The sequence below is a fragment of the Brassica napus genome, chromosome C3 (assembly GCF_020379485.1).
Source record: "Brassica napus cultivar Da-Ae chromosome C3, Da-Ae, whole genome shotgun sequence".
NCBI lineage: Eukaryota > Viridiplantae > Streptophyta > Magnoliopsida > Brassicales > Brassicaceae > Brassica > Brassica napus.
Window position 1 is genome coordinate 17,964,640 of NC_063446.1, and position 13,460 is coordinate 17,978,099.

At 38.2% G+C, this 13,460-nt stretch overlaps 3 protein-coding genes across 25 annotated transcripts; 1 reads left to right on the plus strand and 2 right to left on the minus strand.

The window, feature by feature from the left end:
* Positions 1-2,166: 2,166 nt before the first annotated feature.
* On the minus strand, positions 2,167-7,083 carry LOC106389507 (glutathione S-transferase T3-like). 13 transcript variants are annotated; one of them, XM_013829776.3, is made up of 6 exons: positions 6,907-7,076; positions 6,715-6,753; positions 6,402-6,551; positions 6,145-6,233; positions 5,679-5,838; positions 2,167-2,835 (listed from the first exon to the last, which is right to left on the minus strand). In XM_013829776.3, exons 1-4 carry the CDS (start codon positions 6,983-6,985, stop codon positions 6,166-6,168), a joined length of 336 nt encoding a protein of 111 aa, XP_013685230.2. In that variant the 5' UTR covers positions 6,986-7,076; the 3' UTR covers positions 2,167-2,835; positions 5,679-5,838; positions 6,145-6,165. The 13 variants fall into 13 exon arrangements, 11 of the variants coding, with proteins under 11 accessions (XP_013685230.2, XP_013685229.2, XP_048608799.1 ...); XM_013829775.3 differs by having other exon boundaries at positions 5,679-5,846; XR_007321346.1 differs by lacking the exon at positions 6,715-6,753 and having other exon boundaries at positions 4,900-5,846; positions 6,907-7,082.
* Positions 7,084-7,130: 47 nt separating this feature from the next.
* LOC106389506 (chaperone protein dnaJ 10-like) lies at positions 7,131-9,501 on the plus strand. 10 transcript variants are annotated; one of them, XM_048752832.1, is made up of 9 exons: positions 7,131-7,233; positions 7,475-7,567; positions 7,647-7,742; positions 7,874-7,956; positions 8,058-8,223; positions 8,313-8,442; positions 8,543-8,880; positions 8,962-9,060; positions 9,178-9,501. In XM_048752832.1, exons 2-9 carry the CDS (start codon positions 7,481-7,483, stop codon positions 9,268-9,270), a joined length of 1,092 nt encoding a protein of 363 aa, XP_048608789.1. In that variant the 5' UTR covers positions 7,131-7,233; positions 7,475-7,480; the 3' UTR covers positions 9,271-9,501. The 10 variants fall into 10 exon arrangements, 8 of the variants coding, with proteins under 8 accessions (XP_048608789.1, XP_013685227.1, XP_048608786.1 ...); XM_013829773.3 differs by having other exon boundaries at positions 7,683-7,742; XR_007321344.1 differs by lacking the exon at positions 7,131-7,233 and having other exon boundaries at positions 7,240-7,567; positions 8,543-8,884; positions 8,962-9,042.
* A 422-nt stretch (positions 9,502-9,923) lies between these two features.
* LOC125584401 (protein DETOXIFICATION 46, chloroplastic-like) lies at positions 9,924-13,460 on the minus strand. Of its 2 annotated transcripts, none has more exons than XM_048752828.1 (14): positions 12,781-13,460; positions 12,525-12,619; positions 12,315-12,423; positions 12,166-12,221; positions 11,885-11,940; positions 11,601-11,739; positions 11,394-11,531; positions 11,247-11,315; positions 11,045-11,155; positions 10,810-10,938; positions 10,640-10,717; positions 10,490-10,561; positions 10,327-10,389; positions 9,924-10,247 (listed from the first exon to the last, which is right to left on the minus strand). In XM_048752828.1, the coding sequence occupies exons 1-14, from the start codon at positions 13,217-13,219 to the stop codon at positions 10,149-10,151; spliced, it is 1,653 nt and encodes a 550-aa protein (XP_048608785.1). In that variant the 5' UTR covers positions 13,220-13,460; the 3' UTR covers positions 9,924-10,148. The 2 variants fall into 2 exon arrangements, with proteins under 2 accessions (XP_048608785.1, XP_048608784.1); XM_048752827.1 differs by having other exon boundaries at positions 12,294-12,423; positions 12,781-13,383.

Consider the following 13,460-nt stretch of genomic DNA (forward strand, 5'->3'; position numbering starts at 1 on the left):
CCTACATTTTCTTTTTCTTTTTTTTTTGTGGTAAAAAGCCTTCACAGTATTACTCGTCTTATTCTCGATTCGCCTACTAAGAGCATCATTATCCCAAAGACCCCTTTAGGATCTCTTAATTATTTTTTAATACTTTTAAATAGTAAATATGAGGTTAAGAAACTTAGTTAAAAGACCCGAACATTTAGACCATGATTATCAATGGAACTTAATTGGTTGTACTTAGAGTTTTTTATTGTTATTTTTCGATTAGGACATTGTTAAAGACTTTTAATGAAAATGGTGATTATTGGTGGGACTTTTTGTTGGTCCTTATGTTAAATTTTTTTTTTGAAATAACTAGCAACATATATATGATAAAACATATTACCATTTTAAGTTGAATAACTAATAAAAAAACAAATTTATTCATTTAATAGAAAATTACAAACATTTTATTACATTTCATTAAAAAAAAATACAAACTTCAGAAATAAAAGCAAACACACAACTTATTCAAATCATAGAAACTTATAAATTATATGTTATTTGGAAAATGTCCAAATTTAGCCCATATATTTTCAGTCAAATCATTTTTTAATTGTTCATGGGCTTGTCTATTCCGAAGGTTCGTTCGACGATCCATTGTACTGCCGAGATTCGAACGCATGTTGACGGAAAATGTATCCACTTCTTCTCTTTCTTGAAACTCAAATTTGTTATACTGAGTGAATGATGACCGTTCATCTTCGACAATCATATTATAGAGTATGATACATGCTCTCATAATATTTCCTATTTTCTCTTTATCCCATAACTTAGATGGATTTTTGACAACGGTAAATCTTGCTTGCAGGACTCCGAAGGCATGCTCAACATCTTTTCGAACTGATTCTTGGGACTTAGCAAACAATGACTGCTTTTCAGTTTGTGGTAGTCGGATAGATTGAATAAAAGTCGCTCATTTCGGATATATACCATCTGTTAGATAATATGCCAGATGGTACTCCGTTTCGTTGACATATTAGTTTACTTGTGGCGCGATGCCGTTAATAATGTCATCAAAAACAGGTGATCGATCAAGAATATTAAGATCGTTCATAGTACCTGGAGCTCCAAAAAAACGCGTGTCATATCCAGAGGTCATACGAAGCTACCGCCTCCAAGACAATTGTTGGTTTTCCGGTTCCTCGTGAATACATTCCTTTCCAAGCGGTGGGACAATTCTTCCACTCACAATGCATACAGTCGATGCTTCCAATCATCCCCAGAAATCCACGTTCTTCTCCAATATGTAGTAGTCTTTCCAGATCCTCCGGTGTGGGACGTCGTAGGTATTCATCGCCAAACAAGGTGATTATTCCGGAGGTAAAATTGTGCAAACATTTTCGAGCCGTTGTTTCAGCAAGACGGATATATTCGTCTAATGTATCAGCCGCACCACCGTATGCCAATTGTCGAATTGCTGCAGTACATTTTTGTAGAGGTGAAAGACTTGACCATCCGGTTGCATCTTCTGATGGTCGAAAATACGGTATTTCTGTGAAGAGACGATGCACAATACGCAGGAACAAAGATTTGTTCATTCGAAACCGTTGCCGGAATAAACTGGTAGAGTATGTTGGATTCTCGCTAAAATAATCATTCCAAAGCCTGTTGTGGCCTTCTTCTCGGTGTCTCTCTATAAAAATACGTTTTATCGCTCTTTTGGTTCTGGTATAGGAGCATAGTTGTTTAAAAATATTCTTCAAAGGGGGTATCAAGATCATCATCATCATCATCTTTGTGGTAATGATAATGGGAGGAAGATGCCATTATAAATATATCGAGAAGTGGTTGTGATTGTTTAGGAAATAAGCGAGAAAAATTTTGATGTGTAATTGTTTAGGAAATAGGGAGAGGAAAGATTTGTGTATTTGTAATCACAAGAGCAAGCTTATATTTATAGATATGAAGTTGTGTAACAAGACCCGTGTGACAGTCCGTGAGTTTGTGATTTCCTAAACAATCACATGTGATGGAGAATCTATTCACGGGTTATTAAACTTAGTGTGTGTTGGAGATACATGTGATTGTTAGGTATAGATACTGTTTGTTTGGTTGGTGATGAAAGAAACAAAACACATGTGCTCAAAAAGTGTGTTGGAGATTAACAATTACAAGACTTATACGAAATCACATGATCAATTAGTAATAACAAAACATAGTACTTATAAAAATTTATAAGTCTCCTTGTTCATTGGAAAAAATACACCCCTTAACCGTCTCCTTGTACAGCTTCATAATGAGTTTCATACATAACATATTACAATACACACACCAGTCGTACGAGTTCATACTACAAAACACCAAGCTACTTAGTTCACTCTCCTCTTAGTTCAAACCTACTTTAACATTACGAACATGGATATTACCATTACTAAAAGAACCAGACCACCTAGTACGAGTTCAAACCCATTACGAAACAGAGATTTTTTTTAGATAACTCAGAGACAGTCTTCTCAAGCAGGGCATACTGTGTACCTATGGCTTTGATCTCCTCTGTAGCCGCCACATCCCACCACTTGTGTACATGGCAGTCTCCGTCGTCGATGTTCTCACAGGTGTAGAACCTTCTCCCCGGGTCAGTTCTTGTGTAAGATGTCCTAATAAGCGGTTTGCCACCACAGTAGCATTCTTTGGGGAAGCCGAACTCAACCTCCGGCTGTGGAGGGTACTGAACCCGCGCGGCTTCTATCTCTGCTTGGTCCAGCAGTATATTCATTTATGTGGAGCTGTTTCCACTGCTGCTGAGTTCCCTAAACCATAATCCTCCGAATCAGACGGCTGCGTGTAGCTATAATCCAATCCCATGACCTGAGAATAATAAAAACGGCACACGTAAGTTTTGTATGTCAAATAACAAGCAGAGTTATCATTATATCAAACATAACATCACATAACATCAAGATATACAAGAACATAGAACACAAGACAGAAACTGAAACATAGAACACAAGACACAAACTTAGACCAACACAAAAGCAACATTTTAGTAGATATTACACAAGACAGAAACTTAGAATTGAAAAACTAGAAGAGTTCGGCCAACAGCTTGTTCTTGACTGTTTCTTCACTCTCACTTAGTGGATCCTTCTTAGCAAGGAGAGTGTCTAATATCGCTAGCTTCGACAGTTTCTCCTTCCTCGCTAAATCTTCCATCTTGAGCTTCAAAATGCTCTTATAGTCCTCAATAGCCTTTCCTTTACTACCATTCATGCTTGCTTTCGCAGCCTTGATACCTTCAGGACGCATTGAAGATTGGGAACTGACCTCACCGACATGTGCGCTTGAAGGTTGGGAACTGACCTCACCACTCTTTCTCTTTGAACCGGCCGTCTTAGGGGTGTTCAGGCTTATCCACTTTTGTTCATATCGCAGGACACACCACGCATGCTCGAGGGTAAACTTGTATCCTTGTTCAGAGTAGAAGATTTCATGAGCCACCTTTAGAACATCATTGTCACTCTGACCGCTGGTTATTTGTCTCTCTGCAACTGCGAATGCGGAACAGAACTTGTTCGTCTGATCTTTGATTCTGTGCCACCTCTGCTTACAATGAACATTCTCTATGTTCTCATGAAGAGTTGTTGCAAAGTATTCATCTACGCGTTTCCAGAAGGTCCTTAACTTCTGTTCATTTCCGACAACAGCGTCCTTTGATGTGTTTAGCCACACACTAATCAGAACCTCGTCATCACCCGGCGTCCATTTCCTTCTCACCATACGCTCCACAGGTGTGTCCTGAGGTTGGGATGGAGCCTCAGACTATTGGGAACTGAAAGGAGGCATTTCTGAGGCTCCAATGTCGACACTGGAAGGAAAGTTTTCCTGAACATTATTATTTTGTACGTTGTGAAGAAGCCCCACATAACCAGAATTCTGGCTATATGGATTCCTTTGATCCATAGGAAGAAGAACAGAAGAAATTATAGAGAATGGGAATGATTTCTTGTTCGCAAAGAGAAGAGAAAGACGATTTGGAGATAATAAAGCTGAAGTGTTTTCTATGGGATTTAACAAGTAATAACTCCATAACCACCTAACCATTATCTACCTATGTCTAATCAGATGTTATTACTAAACTACAACTACAAAGCTATCAGCTCTAGTTTAATGGATCATTAAATTTTAGTACGAAAGCTATCAGCTATAGTTATTACTAAACTACAACTACAAAAGCTATAAGCTACAAAGGGAACTACAATACAAGCAGAGAACACAATTTCGTTTAAGTAACTTCAAATCCGAACTACAAACATGGCAATCTCGTTCATAAGACTCACAGTCTTATCACTAATTTTTTTTTTACTTCAATAAAGTTTTTAGAAGCTCTCAGGTTTCCTTCAAAACGTTTAAAGTGTGATCAGAAGCTAGAAGACTAGGCAATAAGTTTAGTTACTTCAATACAGAACTAAAAGCTATCAACTTTCGTTCAAAAAAATCAAAAACAACAAGCATTCGAGGCAATAATTTATACTGAACTTCAATACAAATCTAAAACCAATCAAGTTTCCTAACAAGAAATTACAGAAACCATATCAACTACAAAGCTATCGACGAAACAATATCAAAGAAACCATCAACGATCATCATCATCAATAAAAGAAACTGAATTTAATCTACCCAACATATCATCACAACAAAGAATCACACGAAACTAACATGCGGAGGAACTAGATCGAGAAACTGAACTTAATCAACCGAACATATCATCACAAAAAAGAATCTACGAAACCCGACTCTGAGGAACTAGATCGAGAAACTAAATCTAATCTACCGAACAAATCATCACAACAAAGAATCTACGAAACCAACATGCGGAGGAACTAGATCGACAACGACATCCTAAGGATTTGAAAACGAAAGAGGAACACATACCTTTTAGATTGAAATCGGCGGAGAATGAGGTTGGAGACAGACTCGGATAGACACGTGAGGGATCCGGGAGAGATTCGGGATGAAATCGTCAGTGTACTTTATCGCCACATGCGTCGCCGTCGAGAGAGAACCGGAAGACGGTGAGATCGATTTGGGAAGAGAAAGTCGAGTTTCCCCTACACGACTTCTCTGCTTCATCTCCACTCGACAGGTGGCAAGGAAGGACGAGCAAAAATCAACCTTGGTTAAGGCCCGTCCCGGAACATTATCACAATTTTGTATTTATTTTTGGGCCGAAAATGGGTTGGGACCCAACTTTAGGACCCCGATAATCATGGTCTTATGTCCTCCAATGCAAATCTCTTAATTAAGGGTTCTTAAAAAAAAATTAAACATTTTTTATTAAACTTAAAATTTATTGATTAAATAAAACATAGTAAAAGATAACATTTTAAACATAGATTTTTAAATAAAAACATAAAAACAAAGATTAGTAAAATAAACTTAATAATTTGAAAGAAGCATCGAAGGAAACTTGTTTACAAACTTATTTTCAAGAAAGAACTTGAGTAAGAACTTGATTAACCCACAATGAACTTGAGAAGGAAGAAGTAACTTGAGAATAAACAAACTTGTTTTCAAGAAAGAAGTAAATTGAGAAGGAAGAATTAACTTGAGAACTTGTGAATACTAGTTTCATTTATACAAGTTTCTAAGACATGTGAATACTAGTACTTACAAAAACATACAAGTTTCTAAAGGAACATAAAAGAACGTACCAAACCCTGTTTTTCTAAGACTGATGTTCTCCATTTTGTACGGGAGGATTCAGAATAGTGACGGTGTTTGAGTACGGTGCTATTGCAATGATCCTGATTCTGCGCTTGGTGGGGGTATATAGGAGGAGACGTCTTGCTCAGCGGGTTAGGCATGTTGCAGCTGCAGAACTTGAACCAGAATAGAGATCAAAGGAAGCTTTAACAGACTAATGAGTTGTATTAACATGTGAAAAATAAAGCAAATGTTTGTTCATTGTGAATAGGTTTGGTAGATCATAGAAAACCATGCGTCTTGTGCAGTTTTACAGTCCATAAAAAGCAATCATATAAGTATATTCGTCTCCTTATCCAACAACTCAAAAGATCGAAGACAAAGTCTATGAGAATGTAGAAACGAACGTAGTGGTAGTGATGCTTGAAACGTCATGTTAGAAGTTATGCCGCAAAACTACTTAAAAGAACGCACCTGACAACTTTTGATGCTGCTTCATATGCCTTCAGCAATTTTTGTAACCTTTTTCCCTTGTGCGGTTTTGCTCAAAACCTGAATCTTATCTTTAACAGACCCACGATATCCATAGTTCAAATCATCACATAACATTGAAATGTCTGATTTACTGGCATTCAAAGTCAGCTTCTACATGAGTGAACATACGTTTTCCTCCTATCTTTTACCACCAACTTATTGATCAGATGAACGAGAGAGGAGAGTAGATAACATACCAATAGCTCCTGCAATAAAGTGTACCAAGTGCCCGCCTAAGTTGGGATGAGACTCTTCAATCCATTTCTTTGTGGACTCAATAACACCAAAGTAAGTTGCTCCAGTGGCTAGAGATCCAGTGACTCCAGGAGCAATTCCCCTATAAAAGCCTATAAAATTAAAGTTAGCAGAGAAACAAAAGAGTAAATAAAAAAAAACAATAATCAGAGCATTGGAGAAATATATTTTCCGTTCAAATTCACAACGCAAACATGTATAGCCTAGGCAGTGATGATAAGTAGGATAGTAAATCACACATAATCCATCACCAACCCAAACAGTCCTTAGCATTTGTGGGATGCTCTTCTGTCTTTGAAATCAGCAAGTGAACAAAGGTTAGAGGTGATTTAGTCCGTAAGAGTTCATAGTAATCATATAATTAGGTTTAATCTATCTTTCCTAAGATTAAAACAGAGTTTCTACGACGATTCGATTCCCGCTGCAGAGAAGATAATCGGCACTTACCGAAGAATTGATCCTGAGTGGCTTTGATTTCGATACTCAGAGGAGGAGGTTGCTCGCGATTCGGATCCTTGCTCGCCATATTCGTTGTGCAGAGAGAGAGAGAGAGAGAGACGAAGAAGGAACACACAGCTCCTCTGCCTCTCACACGCCTACACGTGGCAACAAGAGACGCCTCTTCTTGACCCAAAATAAGACACTGTTCTTATGTAATTATGTACTTTTTTATTTTTTTTAAACCAATATTAACATAAGAAAAGCATTAAGGGATGGGGATAGAGGTGCTCTAAATATGGACACAGTGCTCCCATTGACACATCTGCACGACCAGTAAGTTTATGTTTCCTCTCTCTGTGTTCTTATGTCTCTAGATGCATGCATGCATGATGATCTAGCGACTCGTTTTTTTCCAGATTATTAATCCCTAATTCTGAGTTTTAATTCATAAGATGCTGAATTTCGATGATCGTTGTTTTCTCCGTCACAAAGAAATAGCAAAAATAAAATCATAAAAATTTCCGCATACATTTGATTTATCTTCACGCTTGATTTCATGTTTTGGTCTCACAAGGAAGGTATGGTGAAGGAAAATGAGTATTATGACATCTTATGCGTCAAAGCTGATGCTTCAGATGCTGACATTAAAAAGGCTTACTACCTAAAAGTATGTCCCTTTTTTTTTTCTATATATCTTTTCTGTAATCAACAAATCATCACGGAATCTCTCCGGTTGTAGTGTACAGTGTTTTGGAACTTTATCTGGTTTGACTCTATCTCAGGCAAGAAAAGTTCATCCAGACAAAAACCCTGGAGATCCTCAAGCTGCTAAAAACTTTCAGGTGATTACAATTTTTTTTTGTCACAATATTGCAACTCTTTCTTGGGTTTTTGTGTTTACTGGAACCTTCACAAACTATTTTACACACTAAAGTTCTGTTGCTGTAATGTCGTATCCTTTTGTAAATGAAAGGTATTAGGCGAGGCTTATCAGGTTTTGAGCAATCCGGAAAAGCGAGCAGCTTATGACAAATATGGCAAAGAAGGTGTCCAACAGTAAGTTGGTGTCTCTTTCCTTTTTTTTTTTTTTTTATCTAATACCCTTTAAGTTAAGAATGTTATGAACTGAAGGTGGTTCAATTTTGTTTTCTTTTCAGGGATGCAATGGTAGATCCTGCAGCTGTATTTGGTATGCTTTTCGGAAGCGAAGTCTTTGAAGAATATGTTGGGCAGCTTGCACTTGCTTATTTGGCATCAATCGAAGCTGACTTAGAATCATATGAGCCTGATATCAGAAAACAAATTCTTCAAGACAAGATCAAAGTACATTGTTTTTCCTTTCTTCTTTATTAACAACTCAGTGATATGTTTTTTTTTTCCTTTCATGTATTGTGTATGGGAACTGGGTGCAGGCTTTGCAGAAGGAGAGGGAAGACAAGCTCGCTGCAACGTTGAAAAACAAACTCGAGCCGTTTGTGGAAGGACGAACTCATGAATTTATGGAATGGGCAAACGAAGAGGCAAAGCGTCTTTCTTCTGCCGGTACAAAAACCTTTCTTTCTTTTTTTTTTGCATTAGATGATTAGATCTATGGAACAAAATGTTTATGTAGATGGTCCATGATCTAGCTTTGACTCTTCAGGTTTTGGGGAGGCAATGATGCATACAATAGGCTACATTTACACAAGAAAAGCGGCTAAAGAAATGGGGAAAGACAAACGATATATGAAAGTGCCCTTCTTAGCGGAATGGGTGCGAGACAAAAGCCACCATATGAAATCTCAAGTCATGGCTGCTTCTGGTACTGTTTCTTTGCTTCAGTTGCAGGGTGAGGTGAACAAGTTGAATGAACACCAAGGTGATAACAGAGAGGAGCATATTCAGAAAGCCATTGAAGCTAAAATGGATGCTTTGCTTCAGTCTCTTTGGCAAATCAATGTTCTCGACATCGAATCCACTCTGTCTCATGTCTGCCAATCTGCAAGTCATCTTACATTACACAACCATCTTTTTTTTTTTTAGTAATAAATAACATTGTTGACAATCTTGCTTCTCTCGCAGGTGCTTAAAGACCCAAGTGTTTCAAAAGATGTTCTTCGAGGTCGAGCCACGGGACTGAGGAAACTTGGGACGATCTTCCAGGTGGGCAAAAACAAAAGGGTTGGTAACTTAAACATAAAAGAAAAGCTCAATGCGTTTAGATTAAATATTGGTGCTTTGTTTCTTTAGAGCCAAAGTATAAAACAGTGAATCTCTCTCTATTTCTGTGTTTGAAAGGGTGATAAGAAGCCATACACCAGAGGAAGCAACTTGCGTAACGAATCCGACATGAAACAAGACACCGGAGGTTCTTCAAAGGCAATGTCTTGAAAACTCCAATCACCTTCGCCAGAAAAACCGAGAGAACCCGGAATTGGATATTGCTGTTTCTTTTTTCTTTTTACTTTCGCCAGCTTTATAGAGATTGTTATTGGAGTAAAAGATGATTAATCGGAGAGTATTATTAGAAGAGGAAATTCTCTTGAAAGTTTAAATGGTATTTTGTTTCGGACTGAGCTGGATGTCTAATCAAAAAAGATTTTAAAATGGATGGTTGATATAGTTGGACAACTCTTCTATGTCATTGAGATCAAAGAAGCAAGAGGTAGTATCATGTTCTTCTGTAAAAGCAGAGTACCGAGCAACCGTTGCTACTTTGAAAGGTTGAAGTGGATGAAGAGTTTGTATTTCAAGTGATTTTTACCAATTTTTTAATAGTTATGTTTCAATTTGAAATTGATACTATATTGCAATCCATGTGTTTATGTTACTAATCGTTGGGCTCTGTTATAGGATTAAGCCGATACATGAATAAATTTTCAGCAGCCTATGAAGCTGTTTCGTTAGCGTACAAACTTTTCCTGCAGTTCTTGTCTTGTGTTACAAAATGTGTGCCGTATTAAACGTTGCAATACATGTAGCTACGGATCTACGGAACTCTCGCACCCGTAGCAAGAATCATACCACTAGACCAAACATGCTACTTGGTTCGTCTAAGGAAAACATATTATTTATCAAATAAACACTCATAAATCTCAAGCAGCAGAAGAGGAGATCGGACATGGCTGCAAACAGGGCCATTTATGGCAAGACTTTCCCATTATTCTGTTCTTCAAGAATACAATATCAAACATAGTTTCATTGATCTACAAAGCTGTTTTCTATTCCCTTTAAGAATTTTATTGTGATGTAGATGGTGACGTTCTGAGCTAAGCAGCTTTCACTTTCTCTGCATATCTGCTTGTATCTTCCGAGTAAAGTACACCGTCTCGCGATAGAAGACGTACAAGGGCTAGAGAAAATCGAGCCTGTAATAATTCATGTTAGGAGAGCAAAAGCTGTGTGTGGGTTATATGGCTTAGTAAAGGTGTAGCAAAAACATTTTACCCATTGAAATCCCACGAGAGCGAACCAGCAGCCTCTCAAACCAAATCCTCCATTGCTCAGAAGCTTTTAGTCAATTGTAAACAATGCAAAAAAGAAGAGAGAGAGTTACAGACAGAAATCTATTTTGGAATTCAGGAGATTGAGGCTAAGAGTGAGTGATTACCATAAGTAAAAGCCCAGCAACGGCCAAGCATCCAGCAGTTGACAAGCTGATATATCTAAGATCTCTTCCAGCCTCCATTTTACAACAACAGTGTCAGCTATTTTGGATCAGGGTTTAGACTATGAGACACAAAAATCCAAACTTACTTACCAGTAAGGTGCCTTCTAGACTGAGAGTACTCGGAGTGATGGATAAAGCAAGAAAATATGGTATTATGACCTTGTGCATCTGTCACAATATGTATTTCGAAACTTGTCGTTCTTGAAAATGCGTTGCCCTGACACAATGAAAAAATATAAAGGAAAAGGAAAAGACAATACCTCCAATGTGACGACCTTGTCGTGTGTGAAGATGGTAGGGAACAGCCACGGAATTGCTGTGCCAATGGTTCCTACTACTATTCCAAGTGTAGCACCAATGATAACGAGTGACTTCAGAAGCATTCTGGCCTACAGACAACAGCGCAAAACAGAGATGCTTTTAGAGGTAAAAGCAAGAAGAAGATGTACCAATGGTATCCTCAGCTGAGTATATTTTCACCAACAACGGGCTTACTTTAGGCAAATTGCGATTGATTCCGAATAACAACTCAGGCATAAAGGACTGTGCAGTTTGAGAGAGAGGCTCCCCCAAAATTGTACAAATGTTATATGTCTGAAGCATAACCTAGAGAGACCAAAAGAGCCGAAGAAATGTTATAGAACAAACTCAAAGAAGGAGACATGGTTAGTGTTGAATATATACAAAGATATATCACCTGATGAGCAGCTATCACGCTTGTTCCCATTGATGTAGCAAAGTACACAAGGAGCGAATAAAACAAAACCTAAAGGGAGGAAACACACAAATATTATCTACGTATAAAACAACCTTGTTGCAACTGAATGTCAAATGAAGTAGTAACCTTTGACATCATAGTCATAAAGACTGGGGCAGCCAGCCCAATGATGGTAAAGAGTTCACTTGGAGAAGGAACACAGAGTGAGAAAGCGTTGTATCCTTTCTTATTCAATGCGTCCATCATCATATAAGCTGCAACAACCTATAACATCTCGAATTAAAAACCATATTGTTTAACTTTGAATGGAATCTGTTATAGATTTCAGCTTACTTGAGACACCATAGTTGCCCAAGCTGCACCTGCTATACCGTATCCTAGAAAGGTGCATAAGACTAGATCGCCAGCACCGTTTATTGCACTAGCAACTGCCAGTGCCTTTAAAGGTCCCCATGAGTCTTTCATACCAAGGCTGAGACAAAGGATTGAGAACGTAACAGTGAGATATAATCTCCTCTGGGTACTTTTAAGGCCCCACAGTCAGAAGTGTGCGACAATGCTGAAACTTTGGACGTGCAAAAATGCAATGTGGAGATGAAAATGAGGTATAAGGGGACCTTGCACTTTGAGCAACCCATCCAATGAGGACAGCTGGCCATGCTAAACCACGAATCTGAGAATGAAAGAAAATAAAAACAATCGTCACTTCAAAGGAAGAAAGAGGAAAGTCACTTAAAATTCAAGTTTTCCTCAAGAATTAACAACACTCAAGGCTATCAAACATATGTTTATACGCACATGGACCAAACATACTATTTTTCTATAGTCATAGAGCCACCAGACTAACCAAAACCACACAACATTAAAATCTGAAAATTTACAACATAAGAGAACAAACCTGAACATATGTATTTGCCGCCGGGACAATCTCAGCATTCTTTGCACCTGTAAAAGCTGAAAGAAGACTAAATCGTCAACGGACTGTTGATTTAGTACTATTCACAAACTTGTTACTGTTCAGCTTACAAATAAAATATTTATTGTTACCAGCTAGTACCCCGGAACCAAATAGTCTTGTAAACGCCATCATCACGACTCCACAAGCCAAACCGATGAAAAGCAAGATGGATATCTGATGTTGTACCTCATCTTTATCCTGCATATAACCACTATTCTATTAGGAAGTTGCTAATAAATGTGATACATAACGGGAAAAAATAAACATATCTCCTGAATATTCAATTCTAATAAACTGACCCCGCGAGCAAGAGAGGTGGCAACAAGATTTGAAGTGGCAACTGAGAGGAACATGAAAGTATAAGACAAATAATCACAGACGACGGTTGCAGGACCTGTTTCATCCATAATGAAATTTAGATTACTATTACTTGAACCAGAGAGTATAACATTATAGTAGTAGGAAGAAGGCAGTCGCATATTCTCAGTTGGGAGTAGAGTGTAACAAATCTGAGATATAGTATGAAATCAAATGTTCAGAGTCTAAAGACATCACCTAAAGCGGCGAGTTCGACAGAGCTTCCTTGACCAATGACGGCGGTGTCAATGAGACTCATCAAGGGACCGCATATCCACAGTCCAGCAGCAGGTCCCGTAAACATGACTATCTCTTTCATCTGTCCCCAAATACTCTGATCCGCTAAATCATCTATCTTCTTCACTTCTTCTACTTCCACCTCAGCCGCCTCTTGTACAAGCTCAGTCACCTCCTCCGTGTCCCGTGAAATCGAGCCATTTCCGTTGACTCCATCAACAACAAGCTCCTGATTAGGACTTGAACAGTTTCTTATAAACTTGTGAGACTTAACAGAGCTCCTGAAACTCGGGAATGGAGGCTTACATGCCCTTAAATTGATTGGAGATGGGAATGGCAGCTTATGGTTAGAAGAAATAGGGGAAAAAGTGAAAGTTAGGGTTTTGCACTGAATCTGCATACTTTCTTTCTTCTTCCTCTGCTTTGGCTTGAAAGCTTCTCAGGCGTCTAACTGATCACCAACCAACTCTCATTCTCAATGTTTAATTACTTGCAACTTGTAAGCATTCGGTTTACCAATTGGTATGTAAACCGGTTCTCCAAATTGAAACCAGCCAGTGATTGATTGATTGTTATTTATTGCTGCAGAAGCCGGAAAACCGGGTTTTAATTGGTCCAACAATTGCCCCCCTCCCCCAACT

Excerpts from the sequence above, each read along its gene's own strand:
- LOC106389507 (XM_048752840.1), bottom strand. The coding sequence starts at position 3,744 with ATGGTGAGAAGGAAATGGACGCCGGGTGATGACGAGGTTCTGATTAGT.
- LOC106389506 (XM_048752829.1), top strand. The coding sequence starts at position 7,457 with ATGTTTTGGTCTCACAAGGAAGGTATGGTGAAGGAAAATGAGTATTAT. Across the intron at positions 7,957-8,057 it reads GGCAAAGAAGGTGTCCAACA|GGATGCAATGGTAGATCCTG; the intron begins GTAAGTTGGTGT and ends TTTTCTTTTCAG. Across the intron at positions 8,881-8,961 it reads TGTCTCATGTCTGCCAATCT|GTGCTTAAAGACCCAAGTGT; the intron begins GCAAGTCATCTT and ends CTTCTCTCGCAG.
- LOC125584401 (XM_048752827.1), bottom strand. The coding sequence starts at position 13,219 with ATGCAGATTCAGTGCAAAACCCTAACTTTCACTTTTTCCCCTATTTCT. Across the intron at positions 11,532-11,600 it reads GGGCAACTATGGTGTCTCAA|GTTGTTGCAGCTTATATGAT; the intron begins GTAAGCTGAAAT and ends GAGATGTTATAG. Across the intron at positions 10,718-10,809 it reads ACAAGGTCGTCACATTGGAG|ATGCACAAGGTCATAATACC; the intron begins GTATTGTCTTTT and ends ATATTGTGACAG.